The sequence below is a fragment of the Falco peregrinus genome, chromosome 1 (assembly GCF_023634155.1).
Source record: "Falco peregrinus isolate bFalPer1 chromosome 1, bFalPer1.pri, whole genome shotgun sequence".
Classification (NCBI taxonomy): domain Eukaryota; kingdom Metazoa; phylum Chordata; class Aves; order Falconiformes; family Falconidae; genus Falco; species Falco peregrinus.
This window is the reverse complement of record NC_073721.1, coordinates 105,205,897-105,233,372: the sequence shown is the minus strand read 5'-3', so window position 1 is coordinate 105,233,372 and position 27,476 is coordinate 105,205,897. Positions and strand designations below refer to the sequence as shown.

Genomic DNA, 27,476 nt, shown 5'->3' with positions numbered 1-27,476 from the left:
AAGAGGACCAAAACCTGCAGGCCGGGCCAGCAAGACAAACGGGGCTGCCGGGCGGCTTGTGAACGCTGCTTCCCCCCCCCAGAGTCCCATCCATCAGAGAGGACAAGGCCTTTTTATTACATTAAGAAAATGTAAAAATTCAAACTCTCAGTAAACTAAAAAGCAATTCCAAATTATTACACTGAACCATTACAAACCTGCTGTACAGCCATAGTACAAAAAGGTGTTTTAACTTAAAATGAACCACTGCTCGCCTGCGACAGGTACCTGGGTACAATTCTCACTCCCCCAGGAGAAATGGGGGGGCAGAAAGGAGGCACCTGAGCGTGAAATCACCATTGTGTACACACACACAGTGGCACACGCTGCTGAAGGAGCTGCAAGGTGAGCATGGTGTTAAAATCAGTACAACCACCACACATTAAGTTTTCCCAAACATATTTTCATAGGAATACCATCTCAGAAGGGCAGCCAGACCCCTCTGGCTCCACCTGAGAGGCACATTAAGTGTTGAACTAATAAAACCCACAGAGTTCATTGAACAAAAAAATAGGAATCATCCTCTTTTTCAGCTGATGACTCTGCTGCCTCAGCCTCAAAGAGCTTCCCTACCAGCAAGGTCTGTTTTGCTTCTGCAATAAAAAAACAAACAGGATTGTTAGTGTGTGTGCCCAAGCTTGAAAAGCAGTTACAGCAAGTCCAACAAGTAAAGATGCTTATGAGAAAACGGACGGAAGAAAAGCTGTTAAACACGCAGGGTGGGGACACCCAACAAGCCAGCACGGATGGGAAAGTAAGTGAAGGAGCCTGAAATGAAGGAGGAGAAACAAGAAGTACTTACCTGTCTCAAAACTGAACTTGGTTCTGCGTGAAGCCGGTGTGCCAAGCACACCCCTGGCCTGAGAAAGGACAAAAAGGCTCCGTTCCAACAGCTGCCCCAGCACCAGCCCAGGGTGCTGAAACAGCTAGGCGGGACTGGCACCGGCTCAGTACTGCACCCAAATTAAGCTGCCCTATTGCTATGCTACATTTTCACTAAAAATTTAAACTGTTTAACCACCACAAATGCTTTCACTAAACTAGAGGCACCAGCCATTCTTCTGCTGCCGGGATCTCAGCTTTTCATGAAAAAGCCGGAAGAATTACAAAACCCAGGATACTGAATAAACAAATAAATGCATAAATTCAGGGACTGATACAAGGTGAGAATTAGTTTCCTTGCCCATTGTACAGAAGAATATAACAGAAACAATGTACCTAAATATCACAGAATTCAAAAGCAGTTACAAATCCTGAAAAAAAAGCAACATACTTAATACTGACAATAACTGCTCTTTTCTAACAAAAAGAACTTTTCTCCCAGAGAAGTAGATACAAACCCCAGCAGTCTGGGAGGAAGTGGGGGGGGTGGTGTTCCTGCTTTCCATCCTGAATATACACACCAGTCTGTGATCCTGGGATTCTTCTCCCTGCTCCTTTGCAAAACTTTGCGTCATTAAGGTGTAACTAGGCAACGTATAAAGGAAATCAGCATTACCGATGACTTCTTTATTTTGTCCCAGGTGCCTCTTCTGCCCCATGTGTTCTTCTGCATTCTGAACACGTGCCTGTCATAATCCTTCCTGCAGATGTAATCAAGCAAGTTAGTGTCACCAGCATGCTGCCTACAGAACCCACTGGATACAGTTGAAGGCACTGTACATACAGCTCTAATTCAGAAAGAAAACTAGCACAGCCGTTAAAAACAGTTCTTGGTCAATTAAATGTAACAGCAGCTTTGGGAGTACAACACCAGATCACATGCTAGAACTCTTAATGCAAGCATCAGACAAAGCTTCATCATCTTCCCAGATGAAGTTCATTTCTTCTCCGTTAGATAAAACACCACTTACTCTGCAAGTTTCAAGATGATTCCAGCTTCAGTAAAGCCTGAAGCAATCGCATTACCAGGTTAAGACTCAAAACGAGCAGAGAAACCTCTACTGAAGCCAAGTCGCTACCTTCTCTGGGAGCAAAAGGACATGCGATTGGTATTGGTTTTGTCGCCCACAGTTAGCCGAGCTGTTCAAACAGCACGCACTGTCCAAGGAAAGAGCTTTTACTACACAAATCCCTCGAGGGCTGCAGGATTTACTACGCATGCTCTAGGTCGAGAAGTGAACTGGTGTCCCAGTTGCAAGAGTGATCTTCCTCAGAAGACAAAACACAATCTTGGCAACAATGAGAAAGGAAACGGTTAGCAGAGGGACAGCAGTAAGAGTTTGTACCTGTTGATGGGTGCCAGCATACCAGGGCTGATATGCTCACACTGAGGGGTTTTCACCATAGGTAAGAGAGCTGAGGAAGGTGTTACCGGGTTGTCTGTAAGCTCAAAGTCATCATCATCATCATCGTCATCATCATCATCTTGGCTTCCCTGGAACATTGGCAACTACAAAGCCATATCAGAGCAGTCAATGACCTGTCTCCTTCTTAACAAAAGTCTGCTGAAAAGGCTTCTTGTGGATCTGTCTCAGAGCAGCAACAGGACACAGCCTCTTTATAGCTCTGTGAGCCTTGACTGTGTCCCTCTTCCCCAGAGGAGTCTCAGACTCTCTAGCCTCTCCTCAACAGGCAGTCGCTCCATCCCCTTGCTCACTTCAGCTGCTTTTTTTGACTCCACTATGTCCCTCTTGAGATGCAGAAACCAGCCATGTGCACCATACACAGAACTCAGGCATGCGAGGACTCAACATCGCAACCAAATGATGCCTCAGTCTTGCTCTTAATACTCCTCCTGCTGATGCCCAGCATTTTGCTGGCCCTTTTTGGCTGCTACTACACAGTCAAAGAATAACCTCTCATGAAAATTAAAAGCTCAAAGCTGACCATTACTAGTCAGGAGGAGGATTTCAGGATTACTTGGTGAACTTCTGGTCCTTCCAGTTTGAAGAGAGAGGAGAACTGGAAGGATTCAAAGAGGAGCACAACAGATGATCAAAAGCAGAGGATAGCTATAACTGGCATCAGGGGTGAACAGGGACCAGGACAGTTGTTTGCTGTCTCCTCCCCAGGAGGAGAGGAGGACAAATAAAAGATCATTGCTTCTTCACACAGCAAACAATTCAGCTCTGGAACTTAGCACGAAAAATTGCAGATGGGAAGAGTCTGCATGGGGTCAAGGAGGGGCTGGGCTTGTTCATGGAAGGGGAGCTCACTCATGACTCCTAAATACAGAGAATTTCTCTCTGGAGGTACACAGTATACCTCTCCCCATATACTGCAGAAGGAGGTTTGTTTCTTTTGTACCACACAAACTAGGCCAAATGAGTTTGGAAAAAAAAGAGGGGGAAAAAAAAGAAAAAAAGAAAGAGAAAAAAAAGAAAAAATGGAACCCTTTTGAACCACTGGCTGAAATTGTATTCTACCAAAAAAAGAAGTGTCCTGGAGAATCCCTCTGCAAAAACACAGTGTCTTGGACATGGATGCATCTGTTCCTCCATAGCCAATTCGCTTACACTAGTCGCAGGGCTCTCTCCATAGCACATGGCAGTTTATAGAAAGCAATGAAATTCACACTGCTTAAATTTCAGCTTTCCGACAAGCAATGGCCTTACTCTACTTATGGATGGTGCCAGAATAAGAAAGGCACTGTTGCTAAAAAGAAAACTCACAGAAGAACACGTGTCAAAAGCCATGCAGGTGCTGTTGGGAGTCCCCGCTGGAACTGAGGCACTAGTTTTAACAGGCAGAGCTAGCTTGGTCAGGTAACAGGAAAAAGATGCATTACGAAATATACTTCAAAAATTCTCTAGAATGGAAAAAATAAGACAATTAAAAAAATCATTCTCTTGACAAATGAGTGGCTTTCTGTTTACAAATGAAAACAGAGTTAACTAACATCTAGAATGCATAACTGCGCTTCGCCACAGCGAAGCGGAGGTTTGCTGCAGGTACGGTAATCCCTCCAGCTCTGGTGCTGCACCTGCTGGGTGTGTGGGTCTCTGGGGGCTGCACGTGGAGCAGGCCGGGAGGGCACTCCCGATTTGGCTGCTGAAAACAAGCCTGACCAAGAAAAGGGGGCAGCTCTTCCACCCAAATAGGCAGCAGATGGGGGGAGTACATAAACAACAGGCAAGGGCAAGAGGGTAAGAGAACTCCCAAAGAGAAACCGACCCACAGACAGCATCGAGAGAAGTGGTTTTAACTGTGAGATGTGTGAGAGGAAAGAAAGAAAAACCTGTCAAATATCAGCATGACCTCAGAAAGCACCTGGTTCCATGGCACGGGGATCCAATGGTCATCCCCAGGACAGACATCACTGCACAACCAATGCTTCACAGCATCCAAACTTCACAGAAAGCACACCCCTACCACAGACTGCTTTTGCACATCCATTTAGCAGCAACGCTTGCCTGAAGAAGTCATGTTCCACACGTTCTCACTGCTGGCATTCCAAGTATTGCAACAACAAATCAAGGAAATAAGCCTCTGCCCCCAAATCCACAAGATTTTATTGGTGGAACTGAACCAGCAAACATGTAACACACCCTTGGAAAAACCAACCAGAGAAGCATACACATACACACACTGTTTTCCCAGATTTACCTTGACTCTTCTGTTCTGAAAGGGTGTCGCAGTGAAAATATCATCATGGTTGTCCTTTGGCAAACGGTCCAGGAAATCTCGCATCTGCTGCTTTCTTCGAAAGGTCCCCTCTTTGGCAGTTATCATAACCGGCTCTTTCTTACCTACATGAATCACAATATTAATAGTTCTAAGACCTAAGTTATGTAGCATGGTTTTAAAATTCTCCAACTACAACCAAAGCTAGTGAGAGTCCAGTTTGTCCTTTGTGGAAACATCTTATAGCTTTGTGATCCTTTGAGTTCTTACACAATTTATGCTTTAAATAAAGTTTTCTCTACTACATCTTAATTGGAACCTTACTCTACAACCTTATGTAGCCATTGCAAGTGTCACACATCAGCTATTTTATTACAATTTTAACAGAATTATCCATGCACCTGCATTTCAGAGACAAAAGACACTGAGATTTATCGCCCATGCCAAGAGGCATCAAGTGCTCAGACAAAGGCTCTGCTGCACAGAGACCAATCCAGCATTCTTGACATGAGGTTTATGGAATGCTCATCTGAGACTTTAGCGTATACAGTCATCTCCTTACAAACCTTCATCCAATTACCGCACCTAAACAACAAGCCATTAAACCTACTTGAAGGAAAGAAAAGACATTGTCACATCCACTGGCGTATGTATTCCTATCCTCTGTTTTCCGTTACAAGTTACTTTCTGGTCAAATTTAGGAGAACACCTTTCCAGTATCCCCATCTTCAAACAAAAACTAAGATAACTGCTTACACAGGCAGTCAAGTGAAGAAGAAAATTAATCTACAATCCACAGATTTTCAGAAGAATAAAGTATTTTTGTCTCTGTGCTAAGATTCGTTGTTAACAGGATGCACTTACTTTCTGTGAGAAAGCCAAAGAACAGCTCCTAACTGCCAAGAAATATCCTTGCTTAGTATTATGCAGGATTGCATTTAGTCCTTCACTTTGCTACAGTCATTTTAGATTTTGTTAGAATTCATAGAATCACAGAACTGTTTGGGTGGAAAGAGACCTTAAAGACCACCCAGTCCCACCCCCTCCTGCCATGGGACACCACCACCACCCTCCCCCCCGCCCAGGCTGCTCCCAGCCCCGTCCAGCCTGGCCTTGAGCACTGCCAGGGATGGGGCACCCACAGCTGCTCTGGGCAGCCTGGGCCAGTGCCTCGCTGCCCTCAGTCAGGAATTTCTTCCTAATATCTAATTTAATTCTACCCACTATTCTAGATCTATTCAAAAGGCCCAAGTAACTCAAGAGAGCTCCCAGATATTGCTTTCCTCAGAGCAAAAAACCTTAAAACCACTGTGGCAGACTGACGCTTTACAAATGCTCACTAAACAAAACAACTGCGTCTTCTACTAAGCTGCAGTCTGAAAGTGTCAAACACCACGGTGAAACAGGAAAAATTCTCTGTAGGAAGTCAGCAGTGCAGAAATGAACAGCAACATTAGAAAAAAACTTCCATAACCACAGGAGTGCACAGGATTTTGATGCCGTAACAGAAGTCAAAATAAGACTGTTTCTCTCTATGCTCCAAAATGCTCGAGAACACAATACCACCCCTATCCCATTCGATTCATTAAAAAACTAACACCCAGTAGATTCTCACACAAATTCTGTAACTGCAACACTCATTTCAAAGAAACATTCAAGTAAGAAAGTGCATTGTCCTGCACTTGAACCCTCAGTCTGCTGCTTTTTCAAGTCTGCACAAAATAAGTTTCCCCAACTCCAAGGGCAGGGAAGCCTACTGAGATCATCTGGTCTGGTCTTTGTTGCAGAGGTTACAGAAGTGGAACCAAGCACTCCCGTGTGAAGTCCAGTAACTCCGAGTAACCTGGGTCATTTCATTTGGACAGAAAAAAATCATTTTAATGCTTTCAGTATATGGAGACTGATGCACAGCTTTAACCACTGAGAAACATCACCTGGGTAACACTTAAAGCCTCAGCTTCCAATGACGGCATCATTAACAAGTCCTCAGCTCTGTGACGGCATCTCTTTGTCAGCTACAGGAGTTGCTATCAAATGGCTTTCCTTACCTAAACACTTATTAAGCCATTGTAACTTTCTCTGTGTTAAGTAACTGGACTGAGCATCTTGCCCTTTTTACTTCAGAGCATATTTGTTCTCTGCACACATGAACTACTGACTTCAGAGCTGGACAGAAAACAGCAACAGGCATGTCAGTGCCAGACACCAGAGAACGTAACTCTGCTGTTCTTACTCTACATTGCCTTTACTGCATCTATGTACCCCAAATCCTTTTTGGATAGACAGCTCTGGATTATCTACTAGGCCCCCCAAGAGCCTCTTAAGATATAAATAGCAATTTTCCCTTAGGTGGCAAGGCCAGTTTAAGTCTTCTCATCATGCCAAAAACTAGAAAACTAAATATACTATTTTGCTTCTTGTTACTTCAGTTGTTAGCGACATCCTCCAAGGTCTGCAACAAACCATTAACTATAGAAGATAATGTTCTTCACTATCAGATCTTGATGTGTTTATGTCTGTACCTCTCAATATAAAACAGACTGAATTTAAAATTTAAAAGACAACAAAATACCCAGAAACAAGATATCACTACCTTTCTCTTCTGATTTTCCTGAAGCGGTGGTGGTCTTGGCATGCTTTTTGGAAACTTTCTCCTGTTGCTCTTCTATGTACTTTTGATGGCATTCTTCAGCAGAGCGAGACCCCACCGCCATGGCTACGTCCACCCAGAAGCCCTTCTTGTGCTTGGGAAATGAAGCGACGGCCCTGCAAAGGGGAACAAAGTCACAGCCTTCGCCACTCACAATAATCCACGCAGCACTGCCAAGTAAAATACCCAGAGACCAACTGCCCTTCCTCGAAAGGCCACTGTGCATCGTATGTAGAGAGACTTGTCTCTGGTGTCTTTTCCAGATTCATTAAGATGTGCAAATCTATTTGAACAGTTTAAGCCAGACTTTACAAGACAGATTTCTTTCTTATTTGCAGCAGACCCCACTGAGACACGAGCGCACACCTTTTCTGGTTTCTAATCTGAAAGAAAAAAATTCTCCAAACATGGTCATTTTATTTCTTAATGTATGTATAAAACACTGCCCAGTAGTTTAAGTAATTGGATGACGTATTTAAGTGCAATAATGTTTAACTAATAATCTCCCCTTTACAAAACTTAAATACATAAGCATGTCACATTTACCATTTTATTCCATGAGGAGATAGAATATGCTTCCTCTGACTTACTGTCTAAATCATAAATATGAATACTTTTATTTTATTATATACCTACTCTTGTTTTTTATATTTTACTAATGGGAATGTTTATCACTTAACAAGATTAAATATGTGTTTTTGAAAAACAGGTAGAAGAGTAGATCTGCAAAATTTGGCCTACTATTTGTGTTCCTCTGATTTTACACTGATAACAGGCTGCTATAGGTTCATGCATCTGCAGTTATTTTAGAAAATACTCAGTTGTCTCCTTTATGTCACTGTTTTCCAGTTTGTTAAGAAAATTTCTTTTTTAAGAGGGAATTAAAATGTAAAGTTCTAGATTTAAAATAACGTGAAAGAGATTGAATCTGAAAAATCCAAATCCAGACCATTCGAACCCTCCACATATTATGCCTCCCAGTGTCCCAGGGAAACTTTGCCCCATGAAGAGAGGGAAACCACTTGCCTGTACAGCTTCTGTAACTCCTTTTCAGACCAACCATCAGTTGCCCTTGGAAAAAGTTCTTGGGATTTCTGCACCTCTTCCCTCTTGGATTTTCTTGACTCTGCTGCTGAAGTCTTGGCAGTATTAGAAACTTGACATCTTGAGGTTTTATCAGATACTTTTGAATTCTTTTGTTTTATGTGAAATTCCTCCTTGCTGCTTTCGGGCTCAAATTCAGAGAAATACTTTGGAGGGTTGGTTTTCCTTTTTGTTCTCATTGCCTTACTAGGCATGAGGGAAGCACCAGACTCACCAGAAGATGTTTTTCGTTCAAGGAAATCAGAACCACCAGTGGATTGGGGTGTACTTTGCCTTACCGTCCTTTGTTCACACAACACCTTGTTTGCATCATCCTGTGACCTTTCACAGTTAGAGGAAGATTTAGAATTTTGAGTCTCTTTATTAAGAGGAGGTTTAGTTTTCCTTTTGATAGACAGTGGGATATCTTCACTGCATTCCTCTTCATCATCTCTAATTGACAATTCTTTTGTTAAATGCCTATCTTGAAGTTGTTTGGCCGAGTACTTCTCAGCCTGCCGACACACAGTCAATTCTCCATACTGTGCTTCTCTCTTTTCCTTTGTCCTTTCTGGGCTTCTGCTTTTACAATTAGGTTTTAGTACTTTGGTGCTTAAGGGAGTCAACCTAACAATAAGCTCTCCTTCACATGCTGCACTACTGACTGCATGATCACTTTCTTCATCATCTGAAAACAAGTGCCTCCTGGCCTCCTTATATCCAGTGGACCTGGTTTCTCTTTTGGAACTTACTCCTTTTTCATTGTTTTTCCCTGAAAGACATGATGTCACTATAATATTGCACATTGTAACGTAAATTACTGTGTTCTCAGACAAGCAAAGACTAGCCTGCTGCAGGATGCAATGCAGCCCACTGTCATTAAGATATGTGAACTTATATCTGTTCTATAGTCTGTAGGAAGAGACAAGCAGCACCTCCAGCATTCAGCTCCCCATGTTGTGCAGAAGCCTCTCCCCACATTAACAGAACAGTAGAGTTCCTCAGGACAAGGAGATATTCTGTTGAATGGTCATGTTGGAATATAAAATTAAATTAAAACACTGCTTCCCTCCAAAACACAGCAAAGCGTCACTTGGGAGCGATATTGGTGAACCTAGGAAACACTACATCAAGCTCTGTGCTGCCCCTCCCTTCCTCATTTAAGAGGCATGTAGCACAGGTAATCTGCAACCCATTTCAAAAGATTTACCTGATTGATACTATAAACTAACTTCTGCTTTTAAGGGATGCCCGTAACTTTACCAAACATGACTGAGTAAAACCAGCACCTAGTGAAGCTTCCCGAGATTGCTACAGCTCCTTTCCCATATATGCATCTCAGAAGGATTAAGTCAAGGCCTTCTGCCTTCACACACTCCTATGTATTTGGAATTAAATTCTTCAGGAGCAAGAGGCTACATGATGCAGACGTGTCCCAGCAGGCAGGCCATTCCTCTGCAGAGAAGCAGAGGAAATCCATTTACACACAACTCTTACAAAGAACACAGCATGAAACCAGTTACAGGCATCAAATTCATTCTGAGCAACAGTCCACCTGCTCGGAGGGAGCACAGCCAGCAGTGGGGCAGACTCCTCGTGTACGGGAGACATCCTGTTGCTGCCCAGTTCACTTGCATGGCAGACTGCCTCCAGACAACCAAAAGAATTATCAAGGCTACAGTAGGGAACGTGAAAGTATTAAGCAGGCAGAGAATAATATAGCAAACAGGAAATGTTGCTAAAATGCTATGACTGAAACTGAGCAAACACTAATGTCCCCAAAGCTTTACTTGTGCTGTGAATAGCTTTTCTGCAGGAAACACTATGGTCGCTTTAGAAGAGAAACTTCTGCTTTTATTTTATATTGGTTTTTAGCATTCTGTTATTTCCCAAATTTTATTAAAAATAAAGGTTTTAAAACACTTAATATTTTTTTTCCTAAATAGGCATTTATTTTAATTCATCCAGCTTAAAAAGTAAAGCCAGACCAACAGTTCACTGCACTGGTGAACTCTGCTTCTCTTCAGGCTCTCTCAAGTCGCATGCAATAGCTATGTTGAGACATCCAAAGTACAGGAACAGGAACAACAACAACAAAATCATAATCCTTTCATTTCAGTTTCCAGAAAGAACTCTGCATGTTCCTATTATGTACATAAAAGTGAGTTACAAACACAGTTTTATATTCGGAGCTGTAAAACTGGACATTAATGCTACTCTGATAATTCTTCATAGAAGCAGCAATTGACCATTAAGATTTAAATAACTTATTTGAATGAACAGGACATCACCATGCTGCTCCAGCACTCAACTCAATTTCACGGGTTTAAATAAATTTATTTATTTTTACCTTTACTTTGGCTTTTTGCGGTTTTTTCTGCTGTCTTCATTACTTCCTTCCTTTTATTTGTTTTAGAGAAGGAAATGGACTTTTCCGAGGATTTTCCATTAGCAAACACCTGCAAAATAAAACAATTTAATCTAAACATCAGCAGAAGATTACATATCAAGTCTACTGATGCCAGCTCTGAAAGCCAAATATTTACAGGGTTGGTAGATACAAAAATCACCTACGCTGACCAGTATCTACTAAATACTATTTGATAAACACAGGTGTTTATACAAATGCATGCAAGCAAAGCAACTTAACTAGGCTCCCTTCAAATTTAGATGTTGTAAAATGCAAATTAAAATCTTGAGACCTAGAACAGCTTGAGTTGGTGGTAAACTGGACATACACCTTCACTGCTGCAGATGGTGACTAGTGTTAGTACTCCCCCCATTCCATAAGGCTGACTAACTGTGGACAGACTAAAAAAAAATAAATAAATGCTCACAGCTACCACAGGGAAAGCTGCTTCAATTTGCCCATTATATTATCAGAGCTGCTTAAAGTGTCATAATAAGAACAGCAAAACTGGGGTGACCTTGACAGATCAGGACACAATAAATGAGGAAGTATCTGGTCCTACTGAATGGGAAACCCTACACAGGAAGGAAAGAATCCAGAACAGAACAGATTAACAGAAAACCTTACCTGCAGCGCTGACATCCCTTGTGTGACTGCCCTGCAGCAGGGACTTCGTTACAGTATTACAGCACGTTTTACCTGGGAACCTCTGTGACCCAAACCAGTACCTGTGTGCACCTTCCCATTTGATATATTTATCTTTAAAAATACCACCTATTTTTCCACAAGTAATTCCCCATTATCCCCATTTTACATGCATCAACTAGCTAGTAATACAGAGATTAAGACTACTGGTTCTGTTTTAACATGTTTTTATGATGTTTTCAAGATTTCCTGCCTCTTCGGGTACTTAGAAGAGGTGGACTCTTTCTATTAGACACCTAGCAAACTTTGCTATAATTTAAAACACATTTAAGTAACAATATGCAAAGGGATCTTACCATGCTCAAATAATCTGTTCCACCTTCTTCTATAGTAACATTTAGGTTCTGATCAACAAATGCACGTTGCCCACACCAGAAACTAAATGGTCGTTTAATAAGGCGGCCACTACGAGTATGAAGTCCATTTGAGTAATTCGATATAGAACTGTGCTTTGGTGTTGCATCTACAAGAAAAACCACAAGAAATATAACTTTGTCCCAAATACTGTACAGAAAATTCAGTTTTGTAGACTTCACAAGCATAAGAGCAAGCCAGCTCATTTGCACCGACTACATGGAAAATATAAAACTCGCTACAATGTCATATTGTTCTTTTTAAAGGCTCAGGTTAGAAATAAACATACCTTAGCATGACTGAAGTAATAATCTTTACAAATTATAAAATTCACTGTTGTGAAATTATATTTTTACTTTGTTTAGAATGTTATAAATACTGTGGAAGTCATATAGGGAAGTAACATGATAAAGAAAAGTTGTCAGACAGAACAAACCTTAACTATAATGAGGGAAAACAATAAAACAGCTTTTAGATTGTTAGCAAGAAAACCTGATTACAGTATTAACAAATATTAAAGTTTGGCCAAAGCCCCTATTGGAACCTAGGACAAGATAGTAAAAATAAGTCAAAGTTAAAACCAAAAGCTATTATGGTCCGTAATAAAGCTAGGATTGCATTACAAGGCAAAGAAAAGCCAGGACCGACAGGTTATGACTTTACCCCCACTTCCTTTAGGAACAAAGCCAATCGAATGAATTTTTGCACCATCCATCCCCAATTGTTATCACTCTGTGCCTCAACTGTAGCAAAAATATTAAGATGCCATAAAATAAACCCACTCAAGGACTTGACGCGAGTTAGAACTAACCCAGCTAAAGAAGGGGTGGGCATTGCAGGGCAACAGTCCCAAGGATGGAACCTTGATAGAGGTACTAAATCCCACAGGTGTCCCAGGAGGACTAAGAGAAAACGTTACGCAAAATGACAGATGGAAAAAAAATTATGTCATCTGATGTCAGAATAAACAGCTCACGAGTCACTGCCTTCAGGTTCTACAGAATAAAATAGACTCCTGCTTCTTTCCCAGGGTTAACCCTCAGAACAGCCCCTAAGCATTTGCTGTAGCTCTTGTACATCAGCACACCAGAAATAAAGAAACAAGTCAACAATCTTGGTCATTGCAGTCTAAGTGAACACAAACAAAAAACTTCACCCAACTAGTTTGTTACCTCTTCCATACAGCCTAATTTACAAGATACAAACCAGACATATTACATAGCTGTTTTCCCCAGCAAAAACTATCAAAAAAACCCTAACTTTTTTCCAAAGAAAAGTATTATTAAATGCTCACCAGTGTTTTCATCATTCCTTGATAATACTTCATAGGTGGTCTTTCCAGTTTCAGGTTTCTCTGCATCTCTTGCTGAGCCTTCTGCATTTTTCAACACATCAGTCCCCTCTGAGTAACTCTCTTCATTTTCATCCTTACTAGTATTTTGTTTTCCTTCTTTCCTAATGATTTGGAGTTTGAGAAAAGAAATAATAAACATCTAAAAGACTTGTCCTTTAACAACACATTAACTTACATACACTTGAAGTCTTCTCATATCAGCAAAAGCCCAATTGCGTAGGGCAGCTGTACTCACACAGACACTAAATTATTTAGCAAGCCAATAAAACAGTGAAGCCCTTGGCTTCTGTTTGCTCTAAGGCTACGTAAATAGGTGGAACAAAACCAAACCAGTATAGTAAAAAAAGGTAGAGGGATATCCCTCCAAAGCAGTGACCAGTATTTGCCTGGAACAGTCTTCATGCACACATCTACAGTCTTCTATACTCCTATAGTATAGTATTCTTAAAAAGCAAAACCTCAATAAATACTTAAAAGAACACTGCAATGAAACAATCTCCAAGGAATTACCACCTTCTTTCCTCAAGAAACTCTTCAACATATTTCTTCCAGTTTTTGGAAAACCCGTATGTAAATCTTCTGATGAAACGGTAGGGAAATCCTGTTTGAAACAAAAGCAGCATTAACAATAGCTGAGCAATACTTGTAAATAAAAAAGGATAGAAATAATATCCAGTACAATCATGGTTTTGGAAGTACCTCAGAAGCTCGCAACATCTTTAAATGCTAGAGAGACAGGTTTCCCCAGTTTAAGAGAACAGTGTACTTCATAGAAAAGTCAACCAAGGGGTCATTAATTACAGGCGTCATCTGGAAACAGCATGCTGGCTTTCTCGGAATAGGAGGACAAGGATTCCCAATTCATCTAGCTGGACTGGCACATGGTGTCTCTGCAGAGTACCAGCTATCCTTCAGAAAGCCTGAAGTTTTCAGGCTCCGGTTAGGTCTAAGCTGTTCAGGACTTGCCAGATCAAAGGAACTCCACTTAGAAAAAAAACCATTATTTTGCTTTGATAAGCTGTTTGATGAAGAGCATACAGACTGCTTATGAGACAAAGAACATCAGGATCAGATGTGGTCAAAGTATCTAGCAACGATGTTACAACCTGGAAAGTTCTTCATGGTATACAGATAAAATAGAATTATTCTAGTGTTGTCTCTGAAACTGGAAAACAACCCTAAAAGCAAATATTGATGCAAAAGTATAATGTAATCCTTTGCTGCAACACAGAAGGAAAAAAGCATCACTTGAGCTCCAGCCTTTCTGAGCAAAAGGCTACACACACTCATGGATACTATCACGTAGCCATCTTGATAAGATGAAAGCTGTGCAGGTGCAGGAGCACAACACCACGAGCCACTGCTTGCCTGCTCACATGTAAAATACCAGCTGCATTGTCTCTGATAATGAGATCACTACTCATGAACTACTACAACTACCCAAAGAAGGGGTCTACAAAATGTGATTAGAAAACAAGCTTAAGTAGTAGGCTATTTATCTGAAATTATCTGAGATCTGGGAACCAGTATCTTTACTGGAAAGCCTTTAAGAAGGACATGAGTCAAAAGAAAAAAAAAAATAATCACATCCACAAACTTAATCTTGGGAGCTGAAAGGCCATTAATACCAGCCTGCACCAACAGAGTTCCAATAACTGAGCTCCTGCAGGATAATGGGAAATGAGAAAGAAAAAAAAAATAATCTTTCATTGATTTAGTGTACAACAAATGGTCCATCTAGTCCCAACCAGGAAAAGGATACTAACAGCAGAGACCAAAGTAGAATATAGAAACAAGGTGAGTATACAGGAATATTCCCTCCAAGCAATCTCCCAACCTGCAACTGAACTCAAGACTGATTTCTAGGTATTAAAAAACCCAAAAGGAATTGGTCTTCCAGAAGATGGCTCAGTTTCCAACAGAACTTGTGTAGAACTTCAGCATCTACAAGATCCTGTGCAGGGATTTCCACAAATGAGATGCATGCTGCATGAAAAACTTTATTTCCCCTCTACTAGGATTTCTTTATTTCCTTCTGTAATTGCAATAGACTGCACACAACTAATCTTTATTTACCACCTCCCTTCCCTTTGTTATTTCATTAACCTCTCCAACACCACCTTTGCCAGTTTCCTGTTTTGCAGGCCAAAAAGCCTTAGCTTAGCTTGTCCTTTGCCCTTTTCATAACTTTAAACACATCATTCTGCTCCGCATATTTCCTACTTGTTGCGTATTCTTTTTGAGAGCAAGTTGTTGGGGCTTCTGCAGGGAGGGGAAAGGAAAGATGTGGAGTTGTACTCAGTGTTCAAGACGTTTATGTATCAGGTTTTACAGCTGATGGCAGTCTTTTGTTGTTGTTGTTGCTCCATTCATTTTCAACGTCCAAGCTGTTTAACTGGTAGTGAGCATTAAGCTCTCAGCAGAACCATCTATCAAAACCCCCAAACCTTGTTCCTCAGTTCTTACAGTGAACTGAGGGTCTTACAATGATAGATCATCATATACCATCATATGGGGGTTGGACTAGATGATCTTTAAAGGTCCCTCCCAAACCAAACTATGAAACCATTGTGTGATATATTTAACAATACGCTTTCCCCTACCACTGCAGGCGTTTTACATTTATCAAGACTGAACGTCACCATTTCAACACCCATTCTGAAGCTCTGATGACAAGCTTTGTGGCCAGCACTCACCCCTACCATCTGGAGCAACTTAGCAACGTCAGATTGCAGCTGCTGCTTCCCAGCTCACGTTCCTTTCTGCGAACTTATGAATCCACTCAACAGTCCACAGCAGCATGGGATTCTTTTTATTCCTTTCGTGTTCTATTGTTATGTAAACCCACAGAAGCTTCTCCTCCTTGTCACATAACTGCTTTGCGTCCTTACAAATCTTCGTCTTTCTAAAAGCCCAAAGTATACAGGCCCCATCAGGAAAGTCTTACACCATTGCAAGGCATTATTTCATCTACAGCAGCACTGTAGATGCCTTCTCCCATACCTTACTATCTGTACACCTACCAATCCCACTTGTTATTACAGTTTCTATTAGTTTACCTCATATGAATGCAAACACCACATTTGTTAATTTCAAGGGACTCAGGAAAACAACTTTATTAAAAAAAAACCAAACCAAAAAACCACCAAAACCCCGCACTCAAACCACTTTTCATCAACCATCTTTCAGGCCCACAGGCATCAAGACAGGTTTGTTGTAAGATCTCACGTGCTAGTTATTTCATCCTTCAGCTCCTTTAAAGCACTTCATTACAGCACACAGGTTCATTCTCTACACGGACCAGATAAAATATTTCATGACCATCAGGAAAGGCTCTAGGCAAAGCCCAGCAACTGCCCTGGGCTGGAATGGAGGGAGCACCACAAGACATTGCTGCAGCACTCCTGCTGGGGGGCTGCTAGGACATCAGCCACAGAAAACCCCTTTCCAGGGACAGAGCCTGCAGCTAAAACAGCCTGTACTGTCCTTTGCAGTCTCATCAACACTGACCAGTGGATGGGTTTGGTAGCACACACAGAGTACTGGACCAGTAATAACCACTTTTGATAATGAGGCAGAAGTGCCCAGCCTGTGCTCTTACTACAGTTACAGTGCTTTGAAGAATCACTTGGAGTAATGGTACACAGTCAAATATTTTGCACAGGCAAGCAGTTCTTTACTGGTGCAGCTTTCTTCACAAACCAATGATACCACTGCTGATAGCCCCAGATGTCCCTGGCTGCCAGTACCACTGGTTTAGGTAAATACTCAGGCCAGACTTCAGATGTGGCATTCCTTCTCCTCTCTACCTACATTAGCCTGTCTTTTTGTTTCATATATTAATATTGAATCTGTTCAGGGTATTTCCAAGCTATTTTCTACACCAACCTTACAACAGGGGTTTTTTTGTGTGCCAGGGGATATGCTAGGAGGTGAGGGGGAAGCTGAGAAGGAAGGACTTTTTGCTGTAAGTGCAAAGGTCAGAGGAACTGACCTAGCACAATCCATTAATTCTTAGGAAACCTCCATAGTACTTTTGAGCCACTCTGCTCAGAAGTCTCCTGTTGTCAATCTTCCTTCTCAGAATATGAAAATACAAATAGAACTAAGTATTTAGCAAAGGAACTAAACCCACAAAATTCAAGTTAGAGAGCAGCCAAATCAGGCATTTATCAGAATGCACCTCAGTACTGTAAACGAGAAGAAAAAAATGAAAGCCACAGACACATCTTTGGATGCCTTGTGCTAAGCCTGAAAAAGCAAAGAGTGCATATATGCTCCTTGAAAACAAGCATGAGCATGTGCACAAGGCATGTCTGTATTAAGGCAAGCATTTATTCCATCTATGCCACAGACAATTTTACACTCCTAGATCTGCCTGCAAACACTAACACAGCAGCTCATTTACTAGTGAATATGACAGAGGACACAGGTGAAGCAAGAAAAAATAGAATAAAGCCTAGCCTAACTTTAACTTTGTGTGTAAATTAAATTTCCTTTAAAATTCCACATGCTTCAAAACAATCTGAAACAGGAAGTTTTGCTGGATTTGGTAAAATGTATCACATAGACCCTAAAGATGGATCAGTTTACTAAATTCTAAAGCACTGATACCATAACTCAACCGTCTCTAAACAGAAATTCCACATAGCATTGCAAAACTAGTTACTAATTACTGAATAGTAAGTCAGATAGAATGTGAACACCAGAGTAATTTCAATAGTGTATAAACAATTCCTATTTAAATGCAAAAACATCGACCAAAATGACAAAGCAAATCTTAGAAAAAAATCAGTTTCTTTAAAAGAATATACCCATTAGTTGACTCCATGCTCTGAAAGCCCTCTCTCTAACTGCAGCACTCTAAAAATGCCAGCTACAATTAGCACAAGATAGTATTTAGAAATCTGATGCTGGAGTCATTTTCCAGCATGTGCTGAATACCCACCAAGCCCAATTAGCAGAGTAATCAAAAACATGATTGAACCTACTGCTGAAGCAAATAAGTCTAAAGCCCTCCTCCGTTTGCAATGTTACATTGAATCATCTTACCTTTTTTTTTCATTGAAGTTGAATCTATATTTCCCTCTAGTAAGTAGACACGGCCAGATGATGTTTTAACTTGGTTGCTTGCTATGCGTTCTGTAATTGCATTACTATGCCAATACAGATCTTTCATACCTCTAAGAAAGGACAGGTAACATTAAGAACAGAAATAAAAAACTTGTTTCCATAAAAGAAGGAAATTAAAACTAGGATATTAATATTCCCTATGAGACTGGCAGTGTTACATATTTCATGAGCGATACAGACACTGGCAGGATGCACTAGGGTTTTTTTTCTTGGCTTGGAAGAGAACCATTTCTGGCCTTGCCTAATACTTGGACAGGAAACAAAGTTAGCATGTTAACCACTGCAAGTGTTAGTCACAGAACATTAGCTTGACATCAGGCTGCAGAAGCAAAATGGATTAAAGGACTCCATCCAGCTCATTACTGCCACAATACCATTATGCAAGTTACAAAGCTACCATTATACAGGTCAAATGTATATTTTCACCAGGATTACTGTATTTACTTCTGGCCTTCCTATTTAAAGACATGAACAGCTGAAAAAGGAGGCCTAATATGTGCAAAAATTAGAGTTTAAGAAAATATTAAGAGGCTTCTCCATGAGAAATAAAAAAAAGAGACCCAAGCATTGAAGTAGAAAAATCTACTTTTTTGGTTGGTTATTTTTTGGGTTGTTTGGGTTTTTTTTAACTATACTTTTACAACAGTAACCCATAGATCAAACTGCAGAACAATATTAAAGACTGAAACCCAAGACAGTGAAGACACACAGCTTTTTAAAAAAAAAAAATTAACAGATGTCAACTCAGAGAGCCTGTAAAGCAGATGAAATATATACCTTGCGTAAGCAACATGCATCAGATGCACACCAATGCATATGAAAAGAGAATGCGTTGCTAGTAGTGAAGGGTGCAAAGTGAGAGAATCAGACATTTTCAGAGCTGTGAGACATGTAGAATTCCTCTTACAAATCCTACCACCGGATAGTTAGCCTCCCTACCTCTCTCAGTAAGCATACTGAATTACTTCCTTTCACAGGGCTACAGGTGTTGAGTGAGGTTCTGAGCTCTCAGTAAGTAAGTAACTGTGTTAGGTAGTTAGTAACTACAGAAAGAGCAGAATGATTTTGCAGAGGTATATTTTCACAATGTCTTCACACAACTTTATGGCAAGGCAAATCTCTCCTTTATTTGGACACTTATTTTCCTGATTTTAGAGCTATTTGAATAGGATCTGACCAAAAGCAACCAACAAACCCACAGTCAGTTTTCAGGTATATCAGCTGCTGCCATGGTTCACTGTATAGCTCTAGGAACAGAGCCATCACAAATGATATGGCAGGTACATACAGCTGATGGCAGTCCACACCAATTTTGACTTAAAGCAGCCACAAAATAGTTTTTGTGAAGTAGAAATTTGTAAGACCTCTACTCAGCACCAGTTGGAGGGATCTATTGGATAAACACATTTATCTTTATTCCTCTTAAACAGTTTGATTGACTCAGGACTGGACTTTGAAATAATTTTTTAACAAATAGTTTCCTGTATGTAGGCACTTTACCTCTTGCACACAGGAGTGAATTAATCTCTTCATTGATAAAGAAGTTTAAACTACAACATCACTTTGTACCTACCAAACGCTAAAAATAAGTTCCACAAAGGTGCAGCTCCTATGGTCACCTAAGCCAGGACAACCACAGTTCCTTCTCCCCTACCATTCCTCAGCCTCCAGCCATGCAGTCCCTGACCCACTTGTGCACCAGCAGAGCCATTTTGCAGGCTCTGAAGCAAATGGATTCAGCACGCTTAGTCAGGAGATGGGTAACTGTTTATAAAAAACAGTAAGAGCTGTCAGCACTGTCACAAGGGTTTGGATGCAAGCAAGTGGCCAGATTCCCTGTGGCTGGGGCGTAAAGCAGTAGAAGTGTACAGAACTGCTCCCAACCAAGATATTCCAAGAATACAAGTCTCAAAACCACAGCTATTCAGCCTGGCAACGATGGTATAGCCTTTCTAGCTCAGATGCTGAAAGCCCACCAACATTTTATACTGCATTTAGATGAGAAAACTTCGTCTTACTTCCGTCTTCCTTTAACATATATTGCGGTGTTACCATCCATCACTTCAATTCTCCAACAGGTCAGGGAGATGTTTTTCTGTAACAAAAACACCACAAAAACAACCAACCAAAACATCATTTTTAAATTAGGCTAAGCTACACAACTAAAGCATTAGCAAAATAGAAATTAACTCCTGTATAACCTGAGAAGGTATTTAGGCACCATCCTCCAGTCCACAAAAACTGAAAACAACTATTGTACAGATAAATGTTGAAGCATAATCAAGATGAAGTCAAACACACAAGTGAAGACAGGAATTTAAATTACAGAAACTTTGAGTAATTTAATGTTGACTTTCAGAAGACAGTCATTGGCAGAGATCTCTAGCAAACCCAAAAAATTCCTCGCAAGAAATACCAACACTATGCCACACCTCTTACACTTAGTCATCTGTCATCCATTACTGTTGAGAAGACATAAAAATATAATTTTTGATGAATTTATAAATAAAATGAAAAAATAGTTGTATTTATTAGCTACATTATTGCTAAAATTTAGACAGTATTAAAATGTCTATAAATGGCTTGTCAGACTACTGACACACACACACAGAAAGCTGCAGTACCTTCATTTTGCATTAAACAGCCAGTAAGTCAGTTGCACTGGAGTTGCAGTTTGGAAAACTGTGTGAGAAACATGCTTTTTAGCTTTAAAAACAGGTTCTCAGAAAGCAATTTTTTTTAACATCTGAAGCTACCACCATTTCTCCTCATAACTTCAGCTAATAAACTCCAGATCTTTTCTTCAGTGATGTTAGCCTTCTGACCATCAGCCTTTACTTTGCTGAAGATCTTACCAATGATTTAACTTTGACATGGGCAGCCAGCACATAGCCAACGCTCAAATCTGTAGTGTCCAGTAACAACATCTCATTCAGCGTCTTTCACTCTGCTACAAACCTTCAGTATTAATGGATATCTGTTCCTTATCCAAACCAAAGCTCATCATAAAGGTGACTTTTTAATACAGGAAAACACAAACACACTTGACAACAATGAAGGAGAACAAAACAATTAACTTGCAGAGGACTGCAATCTCACAGATTTCTCCAGGGAACAAAGGAAAATCAGACCTTGGGAAGGTATGCTTCCATCCGTTTCCTAGGGTAATCACTGAGGCATGCAGCACACTTCAAAATACACTGATTTCCTTGAGAATTATTCAGAAGGTTGTAATTACTTCCCAGCATGTATTTAACTGAAAATAAGGTCTGCAGACTAGTCTCGTAGGAACAGATTCCTGTCCCATGTAACTCAGCTTAGATAACTCTGTAGGAAAGCCAAGACTTCCACCTCACCATCAACTGTGCAGATTCAGTTAACTTCAGAACCACCTCTAGCCTACAGCTAGGAAGGATCTCTCCTGCTTGGCTTGGTGCAGACAGCCAAGAGCTGACTGGCCAGTGATTTGTTTCATGTCCATCATACCAACACAGGGCAATTAACATATCAAAAAGATGATTAGGAGGCTCCTTCAGCTAGAAAACTCTTTCAGCCCATACTGCAGCTTGTGAAGACTAAACCAAAAGGCCATCTTTTATGCCAATAAACAGTAAAAAACCCCACCTGAACGTGGTTACCTTGGAGTATGGGAAGAATGAAGTTCTTTTAATGGGAAAACGTTACTAGTAAGATCTACCAAAATCATAACTTTATTGTCTTCTGAGTGTGCATTACTTTGACAAGGAAAAAGTAAAATCACAACTATGAGCTACAGGCAACCCACAGGAATATACCAACTGCCCTAAAATATAAGTTCTCTCACCTCTTTGTCTGCTTTGCAAGGAACTTGATTTGTATGAGGTTCATCCAAAGAGGCTTCACAGACTTCTTTCAGCTTTTGCTTCCTTGGAATGTGGACTTTGAGAGGAGAGTTCATATTACCTAAGCACTGTGAGAGCTTTTGAGAATTAGTCTCCAGCATCTTTCCTACTTCAGCAGCACCTTGCTTATTACTTGGCTGCAGCTCTCTTATGGCTTGATGGAGTTCAGTATGGTTTGCTTCTCCACTTCTGTGCTTTTTTCCTACCTCATACCCATTTTTAAAAGGGGCGGAGTATAAACATACAGAACTAGTCACTGTATTTTGAGATCTCTCTTCATCAGCATCCATTAATTCCACAAGGAAACTATCCCGATCATCCTCATCAGTGGCCACATTACTTGTAGGATCATTCCTGAGCTGCTCAGCACAAGCAGATTTTACTAAAGGCTCTTCCATAGTTGTGGAAGGAGGAATGTTCTGCTTGACTGCGTTGGAAGGTATTGGATCTGCCCATTAAAAAGATAAAAAGAATAACAAACAAATCAGTGATATTTGAGAACTAACCAAAAAATACATTCATCAAGCTAGCTCCATTTTTAATACAAGGAGGTTGTATCAATTAAGCACTAAACAACTGTGAAAGTTAAACTGCCTATTTAAATTGTCAACATTAACAGCAAGCCACTCAATTTGTTCAGACTACCTTTTCCTCACCACCAGACCAATACCTCTGCGGTTAAACATTTATCAATACACCACTTTCCCCCAAAACCAAACTAACACATAGCATATATATTAATAGTATATCTTTACCATTCTTCCTGTCTTTTCTTTAATTAATCCTCTTAGAGCAAAAAAACCCCTGTTTTCATAAAACCCAAAATGTCAACTATTTCCACCTTCCCAGACTTCAAGATCTGGACTTGCAGCTGTGCTGCTGCTATGCTGGGAGCTACAAGCATCTGGGTTTGAGTTTTCAGATAAATTAAGTTCAGTTTTGAAGTTGAACACTACTAAGACTTTGACGTGCATCACTTTCTTCCTCTGCATTTTCAAAACTCAGTTACAGGACAAAAGCATATACCAAATAGGAGTTTGGAGGTGCCTACAGATGGGGTGCATTTCGTAGTAGCATGGTCTAACAATACTATCCCCTTCTGGTAGTCAATCAAAAGCCATTTCTCAGTTTGTGATGCAATGATGCAAGGTTTGCTATTAAGTAACAATATGGAAAAAAAAACCCACCACAATCAAATACATGAGAATTCCTCACAGAACCAAACGTTTTCTCTTTATGTACTAAAAGCTGGGGGTGGGTGGAAGGAAGAGGCAGCAAGTAAGAGGTTTAGGATTTTTCCACCAAGTTTCACATTCAAATGGCAAAGTGTTACACTTAGCCTCTAAAGAACTCTTAACCACATCAGGAACATGAAGGTAGATGGCTTTTGTCGTCAGAGGAGATAGTGCACTCAAACAGACTAATAATGTCAAGTTTCACGGTCAAAAGTCTATAGCCCTAAAACCTAAGCCACAGTTAAACCAAGTCTAATGCCATCTCCAGGTTTGAAAAGATAGATTTGCAGGTTTCTTCCTCCATTTTCCACAGTATGCAGTCTTTAAAGAAAGAATGATACTCTGCCAAAGCACACAAGAGACTGTAAGCAAGAACTGAAACCCTGAAGCCAAGGAAGCTTTTAAAGAGCTATACCAAGTACCTTTTCGCTGCTGCTGCAATTTGTATTTCATACGCAGGAAGAAATTCTGAGGGGTTTCCATTACAAGAGGGTCCGAGGGTAGTGCTTTCACAGTTTGGTTCTCAGGATTCTGAGTGCAAAGTAATTCTGGATAATAATAATAGAAAGAAATGTTTGAATTTGGGGAGGAAAAGTGTTTTCATGTGGGGGGCAGTGGAAAGAAGGTAATACTTCATAAGATACTAAACTGCACTATACAACAATATGTTTTCTTTTCTTTCCCCAAGATAGATGGGCAATATGACCTTTCCCTTTTCATCAGACAGCTGTTCTGTTGCCTCAGCTGCACGTGAGAAACACTCGCAGGTGTGCATATACACATCTGGATGTAACCCAACCCCCAGGGATCAACAGGAGTTTGGAGGTGCCTACAAATTGGGTGCGTTTCATAATAGTAAGGTCTAACAATACTATCCCCTTTTGATAGTCAATCAAAAGCCATTTATCAGTTTGTGATGTGATGATGCAAGAGCAAAAATATACCTTTTGGGAACCTGTTAAAAAGAAAGAAAACTTCAGAGAATCATAGGATGGTTTGGATCAGAAGGGACCTTTAAAAGCCATCTAGTCCAACACCCCTGCCGTAAGCAGGAACATCTTCAACTAGACCAGGTTGCACAGAGCCCCATCCAACCTGACCTTGAACATTTTCACCACCCTTGTGAAAAATTTCTTCCTTATATCTAGTCTGTATCTACCCTCTTTTAGTTTAACACCATTACCCCTTGCCTATTGCTACAATCCCTGCTAAAACGTCCCTCCCCATCTTCCTTACAAACCTCCTTTAGGTACTGGCAGGTGCTGTCAGGTCTCCCCAGAGCCTTCTCCTCCAGGACAAACCACCCCAACTCTCTCTGCCTGTCTTCACCGGAGAGGTGTTCTATCTGATAATTTTCATGGTCTCCTCTGGACCTGCTCCAAGAGGTCCCTGTCTTTCCTGTGCTGAGGACCCCAGAGCTGGACACAGTACTGCAGGCAGGGTGTCACTAGAGCGCAGTAGAGGAGGAAGAATCACCCACCTCTCTCAACCTTCTGGTCACACTTTTTTTAAGAACTTCACGGCCCAGGATATGGTTGGCCTTCTGGGCAGTGAGTACACACTGCTGGCTCACATCCAGCTTTCCACCCACCAAGTCCTTCTCAGCAGGGCTGCTCAATCCCTTCATCCCCCAGCCTGTATTGATACTGACTCACATACAGGACCTTGCTCTTGGCCTTGTTAAACCTCATGACATTCACCCAGGCCCACTTTTCAAGCTTGTCCAGGTCTCTCTGGACGACATCCTGTCCCTCAGGTGTGTCAACTGCACCACTTAGCTTGGTGTTGTATGTAAAACTGCTGAGGGTGCACTGTCTGTCCCTGATAAGGATATTATACAGTACTTGTCCCAGTATGGACCCCTGATGGATACTGCTTGTCTGGATGGAGATCAGTGACATTACGTTGTTGACCACTACCCTCTGGATGCGACCATCCAGCCAATTCTATATCTACCAAGCAGTCCACCCATCAAATCCATATTTCTCCAATTTAGAGAAGGATCTTGTGGGGGACTGTATCAAAGGCCTTACAGAAGTCCAGATAGATGACACCCATAGCTCTTCCCTTGTCCACTGTTGTAGCCACTCCATCACAGGCCACTAGATTGGTCAGGCAGGACTTGCCCTTGGTGAAGTCATGCTGTGTGGCTGAAAGCAACCCCCATCCTCCATGTGCCTCAACATAGCTTCTAGGAGGATCTGTTCCTTGGTCTTCCCAGGCACAGAGGTGAGGCTGGCAGGTTGGTAGTTCCCAGGGTGCTCCTCTCTACCCTTTTCAAAAATGGGTAACATGTTTTGCTTTCCCCAGCCACTACAATAATGGTTTAACCTTACTTTTATTCTATCCAACAGAAATAACAAGTGGTTTTATGTTGCAGCATGATGATTTAGGAAGACTTTTTTCATATTTAACCATAAGATTGAGGGCATGCCTCCCTCATAACAGCAAGTTCTGAGAACAACTCAGTAACTTTTCACCCCAGTGAAAACAGCATACTACCCATGCTACTGGCCAGATAAGACAGGCTGAGCAGTTATCCTAGCTTTCTGCAATTATGTGTTAAAATGAACACAGACAAACCAAGTAGGTCTTAACCCCCACCCAAAACTGTTTAAGTTTAGTACAGGAGATTCTTAAGTACTGTACTTGGAAGAAGAATACGTGTAGCGGTGAAGCATGACCCTTCTGATAAACAAACCAATATTTCAGTGGGTCTCCTGCTGCAGGCGATCATAGCATGAGAATAACAGGGCACCACTGCAGGACACCTTCCTCTTTAAAAATTTTTGTTACCTTTACAGATACACATGAACCAGGAGGAAGCCCATTCATACTCAACTGTAGCGGCTACAGTACCTTTACAGTAGGGGGCACGGTGCTTGCAAACTCGTATTAGGCCAACTACTCAGAAGATGCACTGGAAAAGTCACCAGAGTACCCAGTGAAATGCCCCAGAACGATTTCAAAATGCAAACAATTCTTCCATGAACCTTTCCCCTTTGTGTATTGACTGTAAAGAGTAGTTAAAGTAATTGTTTTGATTTTTTTTTTTTTACTTATTAAGTTTAATTCTCTGGTTTTCAAGATGTTGTAATGGGTCAATCCTATCCACAAACACAACAGAGGGAGAAGTTACAAGTCAGACTGAGTAGAAGAGAGAGAAAATACCACGGAAGGAATTCTAAGGTAAAGAAAGGGGAAATCAAATACGCTACAGACGTTTTTGCATTAAAAAAAAAACAAAACAAAAAACCCACACCATCCAATTTTTTTTTAGAAAAAAAAATCTCAGTCACCTAGGGGAAAACCCGTCCTGGTACCAATGTTTTTTTACACCTACAAACACACATTGGTTGTTTTTTCTAGACCCTGGAAGAGTCACGAGCGAAATGCAGAAGTCATACCGAGCCAAAGGTTAAATATGAGGCAGGTGTCTCAGAGAAACAACCAAACTCACCAGTTTCTGGCCGCGCACGCCCACAGGGCACCTCGGCGGACCCCTGAGGGGCTGCCGGCACAGGCGCCCCACGCCCTGGCCTCGGCCTGGCGGGGCGCGGGGTGGGAGTCACGATCACGTCAGAGCTGCCGCCGCTCGCCGGGCCCTGCCTCCTCCACAGCGCCTGGGCCTTCATCCGCTGGAAGATTTTGGCCGGGGACTCGCAGGCGGGAGACTCGTACGCCCGTCGCTTCAGCTGCCGCTCCAGGTCAGAGCCGGGGTCGGCCCCGTAATCCGGCACCTCCTCGCCGCTGGGCGCCGGCCCTCCAGCGCTGCTCTTCTTCGTGGCCTGCAGCAGGTCCTTCAGGGGGGTCAGCGTACCCACGGGGATACTGTCGAAGGGCACCGACCGGAACGGCGGCTTTCTCCAGGGACGGGCAGGGGTTCTCGGGGGACTTCGGGAAGCTGTTACGATCATCTCGTCGCGGAGTCCCGTTGGGAGCCCTACCCGGCAGCCCGCTCCGCTCCCCTCAGTGGACCGCACTACCATACGTGCGCGGCTGCACTACCATAGGTACGGCCGGGCCGCAGCGCAACCCGCCTTAGCTGTTAGAGAATTTGAACGCA

General features: G+C 41.6%; 2 protein-coding genes across 3 annotated transcripts in view; one reads left to right on the top strand and one right to left on the bottom strand.

The window, feature by feature from the left end:
• The window catches only part of FANCM (FA complementation group M), a 544,761-nt gene that overhangs the window by 77,171 nt on the left and 440,114 nt on the right, over nt 1-27,476 (top strand). The window lies entirely within an intron of this gene.
• MIS18BP1 (MIS18 binding protein 1) lies at nt 97-27,476 on the bottom strand. Of its 2 annotated transcripts, XM_013304147.3 has the most exons (16): nt 26,871-27,475; nt 23,833-23,958; nt 22,118-22,623; nt 20,313-20,389; nt 18,214-18,344; nt 13,675-13,762; nt 13,102-13,262; nt 11,750-11,916; nt 10,689-10,797; nt 8,282-9,110; nt 7,199-7,371; nt 4,588-4,730; nt 2,268-2,431; nt 1,538-1,622; nt 842-899; nt 97-632 (listed from the first exon to the last, which is right to left on the bottom strand). In XM_013304147.3, the coding sequence occupies exons 1-16, from the start codon at nt 27,397-27,399 to the stop codon at nt 535-537; spliced, it is 3,444 nt and encodes a 1,147-aa protein (XP_013159601.3). In that variant the 5' UTR covers nt 27,400-27,475; the 3' UTR covers nt 97-534. The 2 variants fall into 2 exon arrangements, with proteins under 2 accessions (XP_013159601.3, XP_027651366.2); XM_027795565.2 differs by having other exon boundaries at nt 97-899; nt 26,871-27,476.

What these genes read in the sequence shown, in the direction of transcription:
- MIS18BP1 (XM_027795565.2), bottom strand. Translation starts at nt 27,399, where the DNA reads ATGGTAGTGCGGTCCACTGAGGGGAGCGGAGCGGGCTGCCGGGTAGGG. An exon ending in GCGTGCGCGGCCAGAAACTG is followed by an intron (nt 23,959 to 26,870) that starts GTGAGTTTGGTT and finishes ATTATTATCCAG; the next exon opens with AATTACTTTGCACTCAGAAT. An exon ending in AACTTCAATGAAAAAAAAAG is followed by an intron (nt 13,763 to 18,213) that starts GTAAGATGATTC and finishes TGTTTCAAACAG; the next exon opens with GATTTCCCTACCGTTTCATC.